This window comes from Trachinotus anak, unplaced genomic scaffold, assembly GCF_046630095.1.
Source record: "Trachinotus anak isolate AG129_WGS33_773 ecotype Australia unplaced genomic scaffold, CSIRO_AGI_Tana_v1 ptg000012l, whole genome shotgun sequence".
Taxonomy (NCBI): domain Eukaryota; kingdom Metazoa; phylum Chordata; class Actinopteri; order Carangiformes; family Carangidae; genus Trachinotus; species Trachinotus anak.
This window is the reverse complement of record NW_027273863.1, coordinates 15,613,446-15,631,531: the sequence shown is the minus strand read 5'-3', so window position 1 is coordinate 15,631,531 and position 18,086 is coordinate 15,613,446. Positions and strand designations below refer to the sequence as shown.

Here is an 18,086-nt window from a genome sequence, read left to right as displayed (position 1 = left end):
TTTCACTACACGCAAAGTTAGAAAGGGCACATCTTAAGTGTGGATAAAACATAACATTGCATTGCTGGGATGTCTCGATCAGCAGATTTCAGCCATTATCTGACTTCTTTGCACACAGCAGTGTCACCACCTGGAGAATGGTTGGAAATCTCCCAGACTGTGTCTGGTGTTGTCTGGACTGCAGCCCATAAATAGGTCTGCATGACATACCAGCTCTTTCTGATCAATATGGAACTTACATTTGTCCTCCTCTTGGTTGTCACAACTGGTGAGTTATTGTTAAACGCCTTGTATTTGTTGGTGGGAGTTGCTACCTAAAATCAATATGAAGCAAGGTGATATCTTGATTTGAGAGAACGCTATATACATTTTGGGGACCTTCGTCCTCTCATTCAGCTTCTCTTGTTTCTGCGTCTTACTGCATTGAAGTGTCTGGGTGTGGTGTACCCAGTAACAAGCCCAACACCAACCGTGTGGTGAATGGGGAAGAGGCCCGTCCCTACAGCTGGCCATGGCAGGTGAATCAGTGCAAACACATTTCTTTTTCACAAACATAATTTATACCCATCCCTCTCATGCTGATCATTCAGTTTTCTGTTTATCTGTAGGTGTCTTTAGAGTCCTTCTTCCCCACCTGTGGAGGAACACTTATTGCTCCTGACTGGGTCTTAACTGCTGCTCACTGCATCACGTGAGGACGAGTTTACATCTCAGATAAACAGTTTTAAAACTAAAATAAATGTCATGTTAGATCTCTGAACTAATCTTGATGTTTTTCTTGCAATGGTCACATAACATTTCCAGATAAAAGGAGAGTGCTGAAATAGTAACGTTATTGATATTTATTTCTAAAACTCATTTTTAAAGACATGAAGGCTCTTTTTTTTTCCTATCCAGATTCCACACATACAGGGTGGTTCTCGCTGAGCATGACATGGACAAGCAAGAGGGACCTGAACAGTCCATTATGGTGAAAAAGATGTTCATTCATCCGAAATGGAACGCCAACTGTGTGTCTTGTGGGTAGGTTATCGTCCTTTCTCACCATATTCAGCCCGGCACTGTAGATCTGTGGTGGATTATTAAGAAACAGTAAATATGTCCTTGAAAAAAGTGTTTACCCTGAGAGTTTCTGTTGAACAGCAGCTGAGTAAATATAAGTTTTGTAAATGTATATGAATGCACTTAAACATGTAGAAGAAGCAGGTGCTCTACACAGTTAAGTAAACTCTGTGGTATTAAGAAAATATAATTACTGACATGTTTCTTTCTTGTTTCATTCTGTTACAAAGGAATGATATTGCCCTGCTGAAGCTGGAGAACAGTGCTGTTATCAATGATAAGGTTCAGCTGGCTTGCCTGCCACAGCATGGTGCTACTCTTGCCCACAACCAGCCATGTTATGTCACAGGCTGGGGTCGTCTCTACTGTAAGATCTGCTGCCAAGTCCGCTAATGCCCAGCTTATGTCGGGTGTAGTGCACCCTTGTGTAAAGCAAACACATTTCATTGCCCTGGGACCTGAAGAGATGCATCAAATATTATTTAGATTCTCAGCTGTTGTTACAATGAGTGTGTCGATTTCTCTTTAGCTGGAGGTCCCAAGGCAACTACACTACAGCAGGCCCTCCTTCCTGTGGTGGACCACAGTATCTGCAGTAAAAATGACTGGTGGGGAAGCTCAGCGAAAACAACCATGGTCTGTGCAGGAGGAGAGAGCAAGTCAGCATGCCATGTAAGTAACAACAATGTAACTCCATGCTTTGTGCGACACAAACAATACCATTTTCTCCAATGCTCCAATAACTGCTATCGTCTTCCAGGGTGACTCTGGTGGACCTCTGAACTGTAAGGGCAGAGATGGTAGATGGTACGTCGAAGGAGTGACTAGTTTTGTTGATGGGCGTGGATGTAATACTCCTCAAAAGCCCACAGTCTTTACCCGTGTGGCCTCTTTCATCCCCTGGATCAGTGAGGTGAGGAAAACTGCATAAATGTCATTTAACACAATCACTTCACACAAAAGACATAAAGTAAATATAATGTAGGCGTTTTGTGAAATGTACAAACTTAATCTTGTGTCATTTCCTTGCAGACCATGGCCCAAAACTGAAGAAGCTTCCATAACTGAGGATGTGACTGAACAATAAACTGTATAATGACATTTTCATATTTGTCTTGTATTTCATAAAAACGGGTAGAGTATTCATAACAAAGGAACATTTTAATCAGTTGTATACATATTTTTTTTTTTTACAAGAACAGGACAAAAGTGAATCTCATTTTACACAGATTTAACATAGTAAACATTCAAATATCAATTATGGAAACACAAAGGCATACTGTGCATATTTACTGTAGGTTTTAATGAATTAAGGACTTTATTATGATCATATCGACAAGGAAAATAAAGCAAAGCAAGTAAAACTGTACATGAATCAATTAACATGACGGAACATGTGAATGCAGCAGAAAGATCGTTTTCATTCAGCAACCTTGGTTTTAGATTATATACTATATGGTGTAAAACATTACAAGAGACACTCATGGGTCTGAGGGCGTCCAGGTGAAGAAGTCGATGCTGCGCAGCTCCTCAGGTAAGTATTCCTGCTCAACAGCGCCGCTGAAGGCTGGGTTGTATTTGTAGCCTTTAGAGTAGCCCAGTTGCTTCATCAGCCTTGTGGGGGCATTGCGGAGGTGCAGGGGGACGGGAGGCAGGGGGCCTTTGTGGTTCCTCATACAGGCCTTCACATTACTATAGGCCTTGTAGATCTCCACAGACTTGGGTGCTCGTGCCATATACACTACACACTGAGCCAGGATCACCTGTTGAGTAGCAGATGAACAGGAGGAGGATAACAGAGACACTGAAATACAACTTTTATTGTGCAAATGGCTCAGATATGGCAGTTAGCTATTTTGATGGAAGACTGTGTAAAACCACCACTGTTTGGTCACGTCAGCTTACCTCACATTCAGGCATCCCGATGAAGTGACAGGCCTGGAAAGCAGACACAGCCTGAGGGAGGGCAAAGGGATCTGCCATACCTGAGAGAGGCATGAGAAGGAGGGCATCCAGTCAGACTGCATTTAGAATTACATTTTCCGTGGTCAAAATCTTATCTTTCCCCATTTTATCTATAAGCATTCTCTGTTTACATTTCATCCAGTATTTTCTTTCTTGTAATAAATTCAAAGTAGTAAAGAATCAGGGAAAGTCAATCACATAATGCTTAGGAACATTCTAATAAGCAATTGACAGAGGACTGTTAGAAAATATAGTATCAGTCAAAAGTTTGGACACACTCTGTCCAAACTTTTGCCTAGTGCTGTATTTTAAGTTACTTGGTCATTTAAAGAGACAGCATAGCACAGCACTGTATGTATGACTTAACAGTAAATCACTGTTATACAATTCATAATTTTTACTGACAAAATTACCACTAACTTAATTTGTACCATTTCTCACTTTTCAAAACAATGTTAAGAAGTACTTTTTCACAAAGTAAATTAAAGGACAGTAGCATGATGCAACTACTTTAAAAGCATAAACAATGACTAAATAGAGTGTCACCACGATGTATGAGGAATGACCGGCTCACAAAGAGCATAAGACAGAACCCACATAAACCAACACAAAGCATAGAAGAGCAGAATATTAAAATCAGTGAATTCAATAAATTAAATTACATGAAAGGTAAAGAAACATACAAGTGTTCTGCATAAAAATAAGTTTGAAAAGAAAAGATTTCTGACAGGCTCCACCACTGAAAGATCTCGCTGCAAACGGCCACAGTTATCTTTAGTCATCAGCTAATCTTAAGGGACAATGAAGAGGTCCCTGTCGGAACAACACATTCCTCGCTCTGGCTCAAACTGAACTACAATGTCAGTGATGTAACCAGGAACGCAAGGCTGCAAACATGATCAGTTAAATCTAATCTTATCCATTAAGGCAACCAGTGTGTTAAGACCAGAGGATCAGACAGGAAGCAGTGTGCCAGCTGCATGATGAATGACTAGAATACATTATGAAAGATAAAACACATCATTCAGGAATTTCACGTACCAACATCCTCGCTGGCAAAGCGGACCAGTCTGCGAGCCACATAGAGGGGATCCTCGCCGCCCTCCAGCATGCGGCCCAACCAGTACAGAGAGGCATTCTCATGGGAGCCTCTCATCGACTTGTGCAACGCTGAGATACAGTTGTAATGCTCTTCACCTTTGAGTAACACAGATACATACACACAAATACATCAACATGTGAAGCCAAAAAACAAAAAAAACAAAAAAAACAGATCAAGCATTACAGCAACCATTTTCTAAGCCTTCACTGTGGTGTGAAGAACATTACATTAGATTACATTCATAAAACCATGCTGCACTATGACTGAGGGGCAGTTTCATCCCCATGTGAAACAGGGAACAGTAAATCTCGGTCTTTTGTGACAGCTGAGTATTATGTAACAGGACAGTGTGGAGGACATATGAGGTCTCATGAGGGGAGTTATCCATTATTGCGCTTCAAAAGTGGTCAGGTTGGGAGGGATAAATGAGTGGGGAGGCTAAAGCTACACTATATTAAAAACTACACCTCTTACTAAACTCAATTCTGACAGTACTATGGTCACTGTAACTCGAAGAGCACTGATTTTATTATTAGCTATTTCAGTTTAGAAGATTACAAGTTATAGTACTTTCTAACTCTATGAATGCACAGAACACCATCTCAAGCAGTCTCGTCGTTTTATATTTCATGTTGCAAAGGGCACTGGGGCTGTACTAAATTGTGTGTCGTGTAATACCCCTAAGTGACATTCACTTGCACACACAGAGGAGACAAACCATGTGCCACTCCTAAGCAACCATAAGCATAGCTATAAACACCCCAGGTTATATCCATTGTGGAGTATTTTTATGTTTTCTTCTTTTATTTTCTTCTTTGATCATTTAATGGAAAGATTTATTTAGAGGTTATCTAAAATGAAGGTATTGATGGTAGGTGTTCTACCAAAGCTGCTGAGAGGATTGTAAAGTTGTGGATTTGCAAAATATGTTGCAATGTTCCTCTGACAGTTCCTCATATTTTAGCCATCATTGGTAATACTTCAACAATGGCAGAAAAGAATGGTATGGAAGTTACTGCAGTAGACGCTATGAAAACTATACTACAGAAACATTGGAAGTACATTTGGGCTTACCAGCTTTATCATAGAGAATATGGGACCTCTGAAGACCCTCCTTGACATGCTCCTCCTTCACCAGTATCTCTTGAGGAGGAATGTTTTGTCCCAACAGATTTGGCTGGGTCAAGCTCACCTGAGCCTGAACAGCAAGCTGGAGACTATTGAGTCCTGCTCTTGCATCGCCGTCACAGAGGTAGGCTATGGTGTCCAGAGCTTTTTGCTCAATGTAAATCTTTGGCCTAGGAAGAGAGAAAACCATATCAACGTCAACATTTTTATTGCAGTAAAAAGTCAAGTGCAGTGTAGTGGCTTTTACAATAAGGCTACTGCAGCATGACCATATTACACCTGAGAAAGAAATAACTGCAACCTCAGATTACTGCTTGTTACTGGGTATGATGACTATTAATTTATGAAAACATATATTCCCACACAAGTCTGGGAGATGGCTGAGGCTCCAACAACTACTTATACACTCCTACCATATATTATTATATTATTATATTACTAAGCCAGGAAAATAAGAAAAAAAAACAGGCATCAATGACAGATTTTGAATTGTAGGGTGACACCCAGTCGTGACATGTGGAACACCAGGGGCTCGGCCCCCAGAGGAGCACTTACTCATTTCCATCTGTTTGATCTTGACCTTTGGGATTCGCTGGCTCTTGTCCCAAGACTCTGATACCGAGTGTGGCCACGGCCCTGTCCAGGATAGAGCTCATCGCCTCCACAGAGAGCTTCTCCAGAACCAGCACCCTGCACCTGCTCAACAGAGCAGCATTCACCTGGAAGGATGGATTCTCTGTGGTGGCTCCGATCAGTGTTACCGTCCCGCACTCCACGTGAGGAAGGAAAGTGTCCTACAGGTAAACACGCACATACTGAGTGAAGAAAAACACGAGCGCAAACAGGGAATGAAAAGAGGTGAAAACAAACACCATCTCTGAAGTGATAATGTCAAGAGTAAGTTTTCATACTGCTTGCTCCATTAGACAAATGTCTCATCCTGCTGCCACTATCATAAGACAAAGTCACTGACAGCACTTGTATTACTATGCTATGTATTTTCATGTTTTGAATCTTATCGGGTCATTAAGCGAGGATCTAGACTGGTCCTCTAATGTAGGGATTTACTGTCATGCAGCAAATAACTGCTTAGAGTCACGGAAACTAACAGCCAACCGATTCCTGTGGGAAAGTAAGGGAAGTAAACTATTCAAGAAACTCAAACCTCAGTTTAAAATCTTGTGAACAGTAAGCTCTCTCTCTCTCTCACTCTCTGTCTCTTTCCAAGAATCAAACAGAGGAATTGGTGGGTATTGTTTGAGAGGGGATCGACCATTGAGAGAGAGAGAGAGAGAGAGAGAGAGAGAGAGAGAGAGAGAGAGAGAGAGAGAGAGAGAGAGAGAGAGAGAGAGAGAGAGAGAGAGAGAGAGAGAGAGAGAGAGAGAGAGAGAGCATATTCTCATAATGGTTTGCCTTTGTTACTGTGCTTCAAAAGTTATTTCTAAACATTTTGTAACTGAAGCTAACATTACAAAATATTGTAGTGGCTCTACCTGTTGGGATTTGTTGAAGCGGTGAATTTCATCAATGAACATAATGGTCTTTCTCTTGCACAGTCTGAGCTCATTCTGCGCCTGCTTGATCACCTCTCGGACTTCACTGGTGGACGCACTGGTTGCAGACAGAGTGACAAACCGAGCTGTGCCATTCTTTTTACTGGTGCTGGCAATTATGTGAGCTAGAGTCGTCTGAAAGAACAAAACATACACAAGTTATTTGTTTAAAACATATGCACTTCCTTCTGGAATCTTAATGGGCCCAGAGGCAAAACTGAAATTACCTGACACCAACAATAAAAAAAAAAAATTGTACCACGTGAAAACATTTTCTGCTTAACAACACGGAGCCAGTCATTTAATATTTCATGTCATTTAATGCACCTTGCTTCGAGAGCCTCATAAATCTCATCTATCACTGTAAATCCTTTAAACCAGCTACAAAAATAACCTTTCAACTGTGAAACCTGGATGCTGTTAAGACAACTGATAGGGAGTTAAAGAGGTCAAGTGTGAGCAAAGCATGTTGACAAAGTCTGAGCAAGGCAAGCCGCTGTACAACAATCCATGCAAGTAGCTTGGCATACCTAAGAAGTCATTAACAGGCTGTATTCAGGTCTGACAAAGAGAAGAGTGGCAAGCACCAACCTGGCAGCCACAGACTGGACTGAATAATTCACTCTGTCAACATGCTGTAAAAGTTTCCTCTCTCTCAACTCTCTGTTTATCAAGGGCAACAGAGAGAATGACACTAAAACTTAAGCTGGGAGAAAAGAGAGTACTTTCTGACAGAGCTTCACTGACAGCTATTTGGGTAAGAACAACAGTGTTGTGTTACTAAAAGAAACAGGTCACTGCTTAGGACGTGCATTTTATTAAGAGCTGAATCAATGTGTGAAGTGACATAAACATGATCAACTGTTTAGATTCGGGCTGCGCCTAATGATAATTTTCACTAACAATTAATCTGACCATCACTTCCTTAATTAATTTATTCGTCGATGAAATGTCACATTAAAATGTCCCACAGCCCGATAGGGGTAGATATTCAGAGTGTAAGATTAAATAAAGCATGACATGCTCACATTTGAGAAGCTAGAATGAGAAAATGTTTAACACTTTTTCAAAATGCCTGAAATTATTATTTATCAAAATAGCTGCAGATGAATTGACTAATAATCAATCAATCAATCAACTACTTGTTGCTGATATAGTTTATATAACTTTTAAAGCAAAGAGAAAGAAAGCACATATTCTAAAATTAGAAAATCTGCTGCTTTTCTGTCTTTTTTTTATACTGTTGGTTGGACAAAACAAGAGAGATGTCACCTTGAGCTCTGGGAAATTGTGAGGGGCGTTTTTGATTATTTCTATCATTTTAAAGACCAAACAATGAGTTGATTAACTGAAAAAAAAACAAAAAAAAAACCAAAAAAACAGATTAATCATTAATGAGAATCATCTCATGATAACTGATATTGATTATCTTAAAGCTAGATGTAGCTATTTGAGGTAAGAATAATATCAGTGCTGTGCTGTCAAAGCGAGAGACTTGCTGAAAGAGGGCACTGCATATGGGACAGTGGGAGGATAAATGAACATCAGCTCTGGTCAACAAGGGGTTTGGTGCTCCACGTCATCTGTCACCACCACACCTTTCCGCATCCCGGTGGTCCCCAGAGGATTAGAGACGGTACCTCTTGCGAGTCTAGGAGTGACCGGAGGAGTGTTTGCTGGCCAACAGCCTTACTCTGACCAAAGTATTCCTCCAGGTTGTTCGGCCGCATGATCTCCGCCAAAGGCCTGTCCATGGTCAGCAGTGTCCTCGGTGATAACCCATGTGTCGCCTTCAGCGTCTGCCCGCTGGACGCAGGTGTGTGGCTCTTCAGAGGCTCCGTCCCTGCTGGTCCAGGCTCAGCGGTGGTGGCGCTTTGTTTAGCGGCAAGTGAACCATTGCGTTCACTCTGAACGGAAACTTTACTCTTGTTGGTCTGGAACAGAGAAAACATCGAAGTGGTCGGGGTCCCTGCCACGGCTTTGTTGACACCGGGGCTGGCCGGTGCGGCTTCCGCACTAATGCGCGGTTTCTTCAGAGGAGGTCCGCTCTCATCGGTGGCGGACGGGCTGCCGTCGGTGACGCCTTTCAGCAGACACACGTCGAGGTGTCCGTTAATTGTGGCCGGCTTGAAGTCTTTGAAACAAACGGGACACTGCACCGACTCCCGCGGTGCGGATGTCTTCTCGTTCGCCATGTTGCTTCCGCGCTAAACTTTTGACCTTTAATCATGTGACCAAACAATGACATGAGAAAAACTGTTAGAAACTTTCTTTTGCATAAACGGGATGTATAGTTGTGACTTCCCTCGTTTACATGCTCAATATGACGTTTATTCAAAGATTATGTAGATTAACTTTTTTTTTTGTTGTTGTGGACCTACCCAGTCTATGGGACCCACTTTAATTTCGTCCATGTGTGTTCCTGTGTGCGTTTACGTGCTGATGAGATAGTCCGACGTGTGGACTTGTCTTAACAATAGACACTTTGAAATCTAATTTTGATCGCATCTTGGTTAAACTGTTAGGATGTCAAGTAAAGCTAACGTTGTCACTCAAATGTAAATATAAGCGTTTTCTTCAATGAGGGTCAGGGACACTTGTTCTTACGTGGTAACTGTGGTACGTGAATGCAGCAATTATCCAGGTACGGTAACAGCCTGGCCACGCACAAAGATACTCTAAGACTCCCAGGTTCTTGGGGCTAATGATTATTTTCATTTATTTCATTTCGATTAATAGCAATGAATGAGGAAAAAATAAAATAAATTTGAAATTATTTTACTAGCATTATTTTACATATAGTAAGTAAGCCAGTAGCAGTAGTAGTAGTAGTAGACATTTTAAGCTATTAATGAATGTTGTTCTACAGTACTTATACTTCAAGGAATCAAGAACAAAATTATCATGAAATTATTGGAAGAATAACTAAATACTGCAAACAGCTAATCTAATAGTAAAACAGTGTCATACTGTAAAAAATCTGATTTCCCCAATAAATTTTACACATTCTCTGTATTTCAGAGTCACAGGAATATAATATTAAAAGTACAAGAATAAACAGTACTGAATAGGGTGTCTGAGTGGGCCAATGGGTGGGGCTTCAAAACACATACATGATAGTTGGATATAAAAAGAAATCAGAATCTGTAAATACATGAGACTTTTTGTAAAGTCAAAGTCTCAAAGTTTCTCAGAATGGGGTTAGATAAAAGGATGAGAGGGAGACACATAGAGGAGGTTTTACTGTGTGAAAAAATAATAAAATAATAAATGTTCTTAGTTGTGTGACTGACTTAGGTTCTGACTGAGGGACTGACAGAGAGCCTATGTACAAACTAGGCAACTAGCAACAATATGTACAGTAAGACAATGGTCCAATGAGTCTAATGAGGCACTGAAGGACTGTTTGGACTCAACCAACTGGTATGTTCTCCTCGAGCATCATGGTGAGGACATTAACAGTCTCACTCCCCGCGTCACAGACCACATCAGCTTCTGTGTAGAGAACACTGTACCCACTAAGACAACACAGTTGTTTTCTAACAAAAAGCCCCGGGTAACTCCAGATCTGAAGGCCTTGCCGAATGAGAAGAAAAGTGCATTTGGATCAGGGAACAAGGAGGAGGGAGAGGGAGCAGAGGGAGCGAAGATGGTATTGTTCAACATACGTGCAATACCACACTTTATGAAAACAATGTGCAATATTACACTGCATGTAAACACACTAAAATATAAATATTGTTCTCTGATGTAATTTTTCCTGTCTAACTATGCTTGATACCTGCCCTCGTTTATATCCTGCAGTTGTAACAATACAAATTTAACCAATGAGATTAATAAAGTTCATCTTGTAATGTGTTATCTTATCTTAAATCCTTAAATTGTGTTACAATACAACATACGTATTTAATATCAAAATGGCAAATAATGTTAAGCTCAATGGACAACATAGAAATTTTATGCTTAATGCAAACAAAAGCATCAATCAATGGGGTGCTGAGGCTGAGTCCAGAAAATGTGAAATTTCTTACACCAAAATCTGGGTGAGACTTGTCAAGGCACACACTACACACCTATTGTAGATTATGGGGTTAGTGAGGCATTTTTGCTTTCAAATGAATCAACTTTGATTATAATTTATATAACTTGAACTTCTATCAACCTCTATAAACCTGTGAAATAAACCATCAAACAGAGTTGTTACTGAGTAGTTCCTCATTACTTCATCATTGTATGACAATATGTTCATTAACAACAAATCAGACATAGCAAGTTCTTATTTACAATATTTAAATCACATCCACATTATCCACATTTTCTGATGCATTAGGGATGAAGACTTAAAAAAGTGTAATGAATAGAATGTCATTTTAACTCATCTCAGACATGTAACCATGGATCTGCGTGGAAAGGTGATTACACAAAATGCTCCTACGTCTGACAGAAATAATAGCTTAAAAATGAAGACCACTTGTACAGAAACAACATACTGGCCTTATACTGATGTTTGTCACACTGAAAGTTACCTTGACTGATTCTATAGCATATTTCTCTGAATAGGTTTGTCATGTGTGTCGATGGGCACAAGTGTAACATTACAGTCCTACACACAAGGACAGATGGATGGAGAAGAGTCAGACTTTGCTGTAGTCTCGAAACTGTTGAAGAGATACAGAAGAGAGGCAGTTAGCATTCGGAGAAATATACAACTTGCTTGTTCAAAGTAACTTCAGTTAGCATTTTGTGTTATAACCTTTCCACATAGATCTGTGGCTAAATGTTTAAGATGGGTTTACTATGTTATTCTGCTTATTACACTTATTTTTAAGTCATCTCTGCATCAGGAAATTACACAGATGTGATAAGTAACATATAAGTGGTTTCAATATTATGATTAAAACACTTGTTTGCAAACTTCTGTCTGATTTGTTGTCATGGAACTTATTGTGATATAATGATGACGTAATGAGGAACTACTCAGTAAAAACTCGTTTGATGTATAACTTCACTTACCAAAGCTCTACAAGCTGTAAAAACAACCATAATATACTGATGGATTTTACTTTAGTTTACAGTTCAGTACAATTGTAATGTGTCAGAAATTACCCTCTAATTTCTAAAAAGAGTCTAACGGTTCCAAAAAAAAGATGCAATGTCCTACCAGCTTCCATAGCCTACTGTTTGGGATATGGGAGCAAAAACTATAACTAACAATAAGCTCCATGCGACTGTAAACAACATCCAGGCTACAACAGACGGGCGAAGGAGCGTCCAGATGTGACCCAATGTGCTTTACCTTTAGTTTATGGTACAGTTTTCTTGCACTTTACTGACCAAATCTCTACAAAATGCAAAATACAACTGAAATCATAACCAAGAATTTAAGGTGTAATACAGCCTGTTTTATGCTGAGAAAGGTGCTGTGAACATTTGCATGTTAGATTAGCAGCAGACGTCTTTAAAAACAAACTTTAAATATTGTTAGCTGTAGCTACTATTAAATGTTACCTTTGCTGGTTGTGCCTGAACTAGTGAATTTGTATTAGTTGATTTTTAAATCTTTTATGTTCTCAAGTCCTTGGAATGCTTCAAAAACATTTCACAGTCCAAAGACGAGCTGCAAAAATGTCTGTTTGCCCTGCAACGGACAGTCATTTGATTTAACACAGTTACCACTGCGTTTTCATAGGCATACCAGAACCACACCTTATGGTCCTCTACAACCAATAAGAAATGGTCAGTCATGCGTATGACTACACTCTATACCCATATGGGCTCAAATTAGGGTCCTAATGATTCTGAGCTTGTAAAGTGATGTTTATGAATAATTCCAATGTTTGTAGTTGTAAATGAACCTTTGTAAACCTGTAAAATGAACCTGCATCACAAATTGAAGTTTCTGCATGTGAAAAAATTGTGCTCGTGTCAAAGAGATTTGTGTTCGTTAAAAAACACCGTGAATCAAAACTATGAACGAATGATCAGTGCTGTGGTTAAAGACACAGTAAAAGAGGAAATGTTTCACTGCTGCTATTTTCTTACAAACTTGGTGCTTTATTGCAGCCTTCCTCAGTCTTTCTCTCCTGCTCCGCTCAGATGAAAGATCCAGCCAAGGGACACATACCAGAGAGGTCAACCAGGCCAGGAAGACGGTGAGAAAACACCAAAGGAAAGGGCTGGCAGCCATGTGTCCCCCTCAGGGAGAATGGCCAAGTCTAAGTCAGTTATTCGGTGCGCCAACAGCCGAAACATGACTAAGCCGTCCCAACGTAGAGAGGGGGCGAAAACCACGCACTAATTCTGGGAAATGAAGTTTGCACAAGCGGTATCCATGCAGTTCATGAATTACTTACAAAAGATACGTAAACTACATGAAGGAGTGTTAACATGCTTTTTGAATCGGCCTTTTAAGTCTACAAGAGCACCAGCAGAGGGTGCTGATGTATTTTTACACAAGTGAAATACTGTGACAACATAATGGTGCATTCACTTATTACCCCAAGTTATAAACAGAGGCTAGACACTAATGATCTTTTTATGGTAAAGATGAAAAAAAACGGATGTGATTTTGACATGTCTGACTGTCAAAACCAAACACTGTAATATTTAGTTACAGTAACGTGGCAAAATATGAAACCATGTGTAGTGTCTACTCAGGACACTACATAAGTGCTCAAGTAGCTTTGGATATGTCAGTTTTGTCGATTGCCAAATTATGTGATGACTGAGAGGTGCCAAAAATAGTGTGGAATTCAATTAATCACATGTTGTAGCTGAAACTTATAGTCTACTGTAAAGCAAACTGAGACATTGTAAGCAATCAAAGACCAGATTTGCTTTTTTCCATCATGGCAGCCAACAGATTCATTTGAGCAGTGAGAGCAGAGCTCCCATCCAAAAGTGAGTTCATTATTGTATTTGGCAGAGATGGAGGAGAAGCCAGAGGAGGCTGGGGAGGTTTCCAGACATGCTGCACATACCTATGACTGGCCACAGTTGGCCAGATGATGCATTCTTGGCCTTGTGGCAGAATGGGTTTCACACCCAAAGTGTGTGATTGTTGCACAATGTACTGTAGACTATGTTTATTTGGATTGACACTAAATAATAATTGTATATAGGCCTATTAATTACTTTTGAATCACTTGCGTTTACACTAGATATTGTAATTTAGGTTTGCAAACAAATTCCAAATGCTGAGAACATTGAGTGTAAGCCTCCACGTGTTAGTTGGTATGACATTTGGGGCAGTAATCCAATAGCACAGGCTATTTATTTACACCACATCCAAGTGTCTGTGTTGACAGGAAGATAAGATCTCCCATCACAATTCTCTCACTTTTCATTGTCAGTGCCGTGTTGAAGATTAATTTTGCTTTTTGGAGACTGTGGCTCACATAGTTAATTAACTGAGAGGAATATGGGAGAAAAGGACCTTGAAAAAAAGGCTTGCTCTGTAGTGTTGACAGGAGGTTTGACAGAGTGAGTGAGAGCATGTCTCTCAGACACCCTTTGCTGGCACCTGTCACTCTTTTGTCATGAGGACAAAATGCCTGTCCTTTGGCTCTAAGTGCTGGCAGGGGTGGGGGGCGTTGACTGAATTAACAGAGGCTGTGGAGGATAGTGTAGTATTAACGTCTGGGCGGTCCTTACCCTGAGAAGGAGCTGTCATCTCCTGTAACCCTCCACTTGAGACGCTTCTCGCTAAGCTCCATAAGGTTCCTTTGTAGTTAAAGATAGGAGAAGCAAGACTATAGTAAAAGGATGAGGAGTAAAGTGAAAGCCATGGAGAAATTTGTCACAGGCTTGGACATTTGGCTGGTCAACAGCATGTGTTTAGTTGCCTCCTACTTATGGCGCAGGCTGGGTGATCTACTCTGCTACAGGAGGAGGCACAGAGCATCTACTCCACCTGCCATTCAGGTACACAGTATACAAGGATGTTTGAGGAACACATTTTTTATCTTTCATATCATCAGTGTTGTCATGGATTGTATTTATGTCAATGTTTCAACTAACTTCCAGATGCGCCAAAGACATTTTTTAATACAACAAAGTTGTATTCTATTCTATTTTGGTCGAAATTCACTTTATTTTATTATTAAGTTAGTCCCACTGAGAGAATATATGACACATCAAAAGCTCAGTTGTGTCAGGACTTTCTGATTTCTTGACTAACACCTGCATATGTAACTTTTATGATGGTAGGTCTGCTGCTTCAAAAGTTGATGTTTTCAGAGGAAAGGATCGTTGCATCATGTCACCATTTTCATTTGATTATTATTTGTAGGTTGGAAATTACATCTTCATCGTCATTCATTGGTATATTGCATGTGACTGTGCTCGAGAAAATCATTATTGTACTTAGAGGTCTGTTTGCTTTTTCTCTGAAACAACCACGGATAGTTGTGTGATTGCCAGCCACAAGTAGTATTAGTAGCATCATTTACTAATACTACAGATTATAATTTTGGACTCGCTTCAGAGGGGATGACAGCAGCTTTAATGGCATTCCTTATCTGAGCTTATTCTTCCTGTTCTCATATGAGTGTCCTATGAGGCTGGAGAAGTAGTTGTTTCATAAAGCATTTACACACATGTCAGGGCTGTAGCTTTTGTTTGTTGTTCTTTTGCTCCCTCTTTTGAGTGGAATATAATTTTCAAAGTCTTTGTAGCTTAATTCATGTGCTGAAATGCATCTACTGTTGTAAAATTATCAAGTCGCAGTACAGGTAAACAGCGACTGATATGTCATGTTTAATAGAACATAAATATATATTTTAAAGACGGCACGTGAATTATTTCTTGTAACATGTACTGTAGCTCCACGTTGATTTATTAGATTGAAGTGTCTGTGGCTCCAAATTATTTGTTCTGTTTATTCTTGTTCTTATTATTCTTAGGTTCCCTGGAAAAAGCTATGATACCTCAAATACATAATTTATTATTGATGCTTGAATTCTGTGGGCGATGTCCAGCTCACAATTCCTGTTAAACACAACACATGAGATGTCAGCAGGGAGCAGAGGCTTAGTGCTGTTGTGATGTATTGTTGCATCAGGTTTCATGAAGAATAGGCTCTCGGGCCATTTCTTATGACAGACATATTGGTAATGGAAATGGGTTTCATGGCTCTATAATTACTTTACCCTCAGACAACAAACAAATAGGCTTGTCTTGTGATTAACTTATGTGTTAATATGTTCATCTTTTATTACGCTTTTACCAGCTTTTGATATTTTGCATCATGTCATAATTTGTCCAGAAAACCGTAAGAATTTAGTTGCATAACCTGCACATAAAGCCATCTTTGTGTCAGCTTTAAAGTACACTTTATTTGTGCAGCTAAGTGCTTACTTTTACACTCAAGTTTCCTATGTTATCCTCCAGCTAAATGTCACATCTAATTTAATTAGTATGGTCAACATATGGGGTTTATCCATTCAGCAGTAATGTGCTTCTCAGTGTCTAAGTGAAAGGCGAGACTTGTAGTTATGATGCATTTGTGTCTTGCTATGTTATGGATAGCAGCAGGAAGGATACAACATGTCATAAAGGGCTGGTGGTGTTAATGAGTGCAGAGATCGGAGAATCTGCTGTGAAGGTACAGTGAGCTCTAGTGGCAGGGCAAGACAGGCACACTGGAGGCTCAAAATCCTGATTTTGCTGCCATCTAGTGATTCAATTTTTTTTACATACACTGTCACAGTGTATGTGGTTGGAAAAGCAAGAGACCTGAACTTCTTACAGATCAGTGCAAACAAGCCTTTTGCCTGGTAACGATCAATGTTGTATTATCCTTTAACATCAGCATCTCATGGGTCAATTGTTTCTTTCAAATCATAAGATATGACCCAGTGTCACTTGTTTTAAATTGTAAAATGCATATTATACTGCCTTGATATAAATGTATACACTGCACATGGATTATAAATACACACATTCTGTAGTTATCTTTGATGCTGTGATTGTGTGCCTCAGAGTAGAGCTGAAGCCCTCTCACCCTCTCTTGTTTCCATTCCTCTCTTGGCATTTAGGAGATCCACACTGACATTTACCATAGGAGATCCACAAGTATGTGACCAGGCTTTCTTTGCGTTCTGTCACTAACCTTTAATAACCTTTATCACATCCTCAATGTAAAGCGCTTCTCACTTTCCAGACCGATAATAATAGTGCATTGGGGAATAGCCTCCTCAAGCAGAGGCACTGAACTTGAAAGTATTACTCAAGTACAAGTGAGATTATATGTGCTGAGCAGAAATACATGTACTACAGCAGCTCTTTTCAAAAGTACTCTGGTTCCCTGGTTACATCAGATAAAATGTATCATGATCACTTAAACCATGAATGCACCTAATTGATAGAAAAATAATCTGGGTTTTCTCAGATATGAATATTTGTTAGTGTAAAAAAGATGTAATCATTTTTTATTTTCGAGAAGTTCCTCAAACAACTGATTTATTCAATAATGAAAATAATCCTTTGTTGCAGCCCTATGCAAAGATTTTGTACTACTTCTGTTATACAATCATCTTTGGCTAACTTATGCTAATATGTGAGCAGGCTCTTGCATTGCTTTGCAAACATTAGTAAACGCACCTCCTGTTCTTCCCTCTGGTCACGAGAACTGTAGAAGAAGTGGATTTGTTTCTATTTATGTTTTCATTCTTTTCAGGGAAAACTGCCCTCAAACCTCTGAAATTCCACTGTTCATCCTTTATATAGATGAACAATGCCACCTGCTGTTCAAAGTAGAAACCAGTGGTGGAAGATCATTCACTGAAGTGTCACTTTCAATAAGAATAAGAAAATATTCCATTGCAAGTAAAGGTGATGCATTCATAACTTTTCTAAAGTAGCAAAGAAGCAAAATATGCTTCGACTATCAAAGGTAGTTTTTGCATTTGATTATCATTATTGATGAATTAACATTTAAGTGTCATTGTCACAGATGTCACAGTTGGTCTGAGTGGGGCTAATTTAACTGCTTTACTGGGCAACTTAATCTACAGCAGCACATCAGGTTTTATAAAATCATCGTGATTTATGTCTAATTTAATCTGCAAAGTAACGGTTTCATCTACTAATCTGAGTAAGTGTACTTACTTTCCATCACTGCTAGTAAGTCAGTAACTGGACCAGGCATATGCAGTTTCACATAATTTATTTCCTCGGAGCATGTCCAGTTCCAAAAGGTATAAGTGCATATCATGTGACATCTCTCAACATTTGGATATTTCAACTTGCAAGCAATAACATACACATTTATCACA

At 39.6% G+C, this 18,086-nt stretch overlaps 2 protein-coding genes across 3 annotated transcripts; one reads left to right on the top strand and one right to left on the bottom strand.

Annotated features, from left to right (window-relative positions):
* The first annotated feature begins 129 nt into the window (after positions 1–129).
* On the top strand, positions 130–2,163 carry LOC139629319 (proproteinase E-like). Of its 2 annotated transcripts, none has more exons than XM_071491869.1 (8): positions 130–268; positions 430–518; positions 609–691; positions 898–1,023; positions 1,293–1,429; positions 1,592–1,734; positions 1,823–1,975; positions 2,095–2,163. In XM_071491869.1, exons 1-8 carry the CDS (start codon positions 202–204, stop codon positions 2,110–2,112), a joined length of 816 nt encoding a protein of 271 aa, XP_071347970.1. In that variant the 5' UTR covers positions 130–201; the 3' UTR covers positions 2,113–2,163. The 2 variants fall into 2 exon arrangements, with proteins under 2 accessions (XP_071347970.1, XP_071347969.1); XM_071491868.1 differs by having other exon boundaries at positions 173–268; positions 397–518.
* Positions 2,164–2,204: 41 nt separating this feature from the next.
* Positions 2,205–9,270, bottom strand: wrnip1 (WRN helicase interacting protein 1). Its single transcript, XM_071491867.1, has 8 exons — positions 9,192–9,270; positions 8,409–9,030; positions 6,751–6,945; positions 5,813–6,051; positions 5,204–5,427; positions 4,069–4,224; positions 2,968–3,047; positions 2,205–2,825 (listed from the first exon to the last, which is right to left on the bottom strand). Exons 2-8 carry the CDS (start codon positions 9,003–9,005, stop codon positions 2,544–2,546), a joined length of 1,773 nt encoding a protein of 590 aa, XP_071347968.1. The 5' UTR covers positions 9,006–9,030; positions 9,192–9,270; the 3' UTR covers positions 2,205–2,543.
* Positions 9,271–18,086: the final 8,816 nt, after the last annotated feature.

Bases quoted from the DNA above. Each gene is read 5' to 3' on its own strand.
- LOC139629319 (XM_071491868.1), top strand. From the start codon at position 202: ATGACATACCAGCTCTTTCTGATCAATATGGAACTTACATTTGTCCTC. The intron at 1,024-1,292 runs GTAGGTTATCGT...TCTGTTACAAAG, and splicing joins GCCAACTGTGTGTCTTGTGG to GAATGATATTGCCCTGCTGA. The intron at 1,430-1,591 runs GTAAGATCTGCT...ATTTCTCTTTAG, and splicing joins AGGCTGGGGTCGTCTCTACT to CTGGAGGTCCCAAGGCAACT.
- wrnip1 (XM_071491867.1), bottom strand. From the start codon at position 9,005: ATGGCGAACGAGAAGACATCCGCACCGCGGGAGTCGGTGCAGTGTCCC. The intron at 6,946-8,408 runs GTGTGGTGGTGA...TTGTTCTTTCAG, and splicing joins GACCACCGGGATGCGGAAAG to ACGACTCTAGCTCACATAAT. The intron at 2,826-2,967 runs GTAAGCTGACGT...GCTACTCAACAG, and splicing joins TCGGGATGCCTGAATGTGAG to GTGATCCTGGCTCAGTGTGT.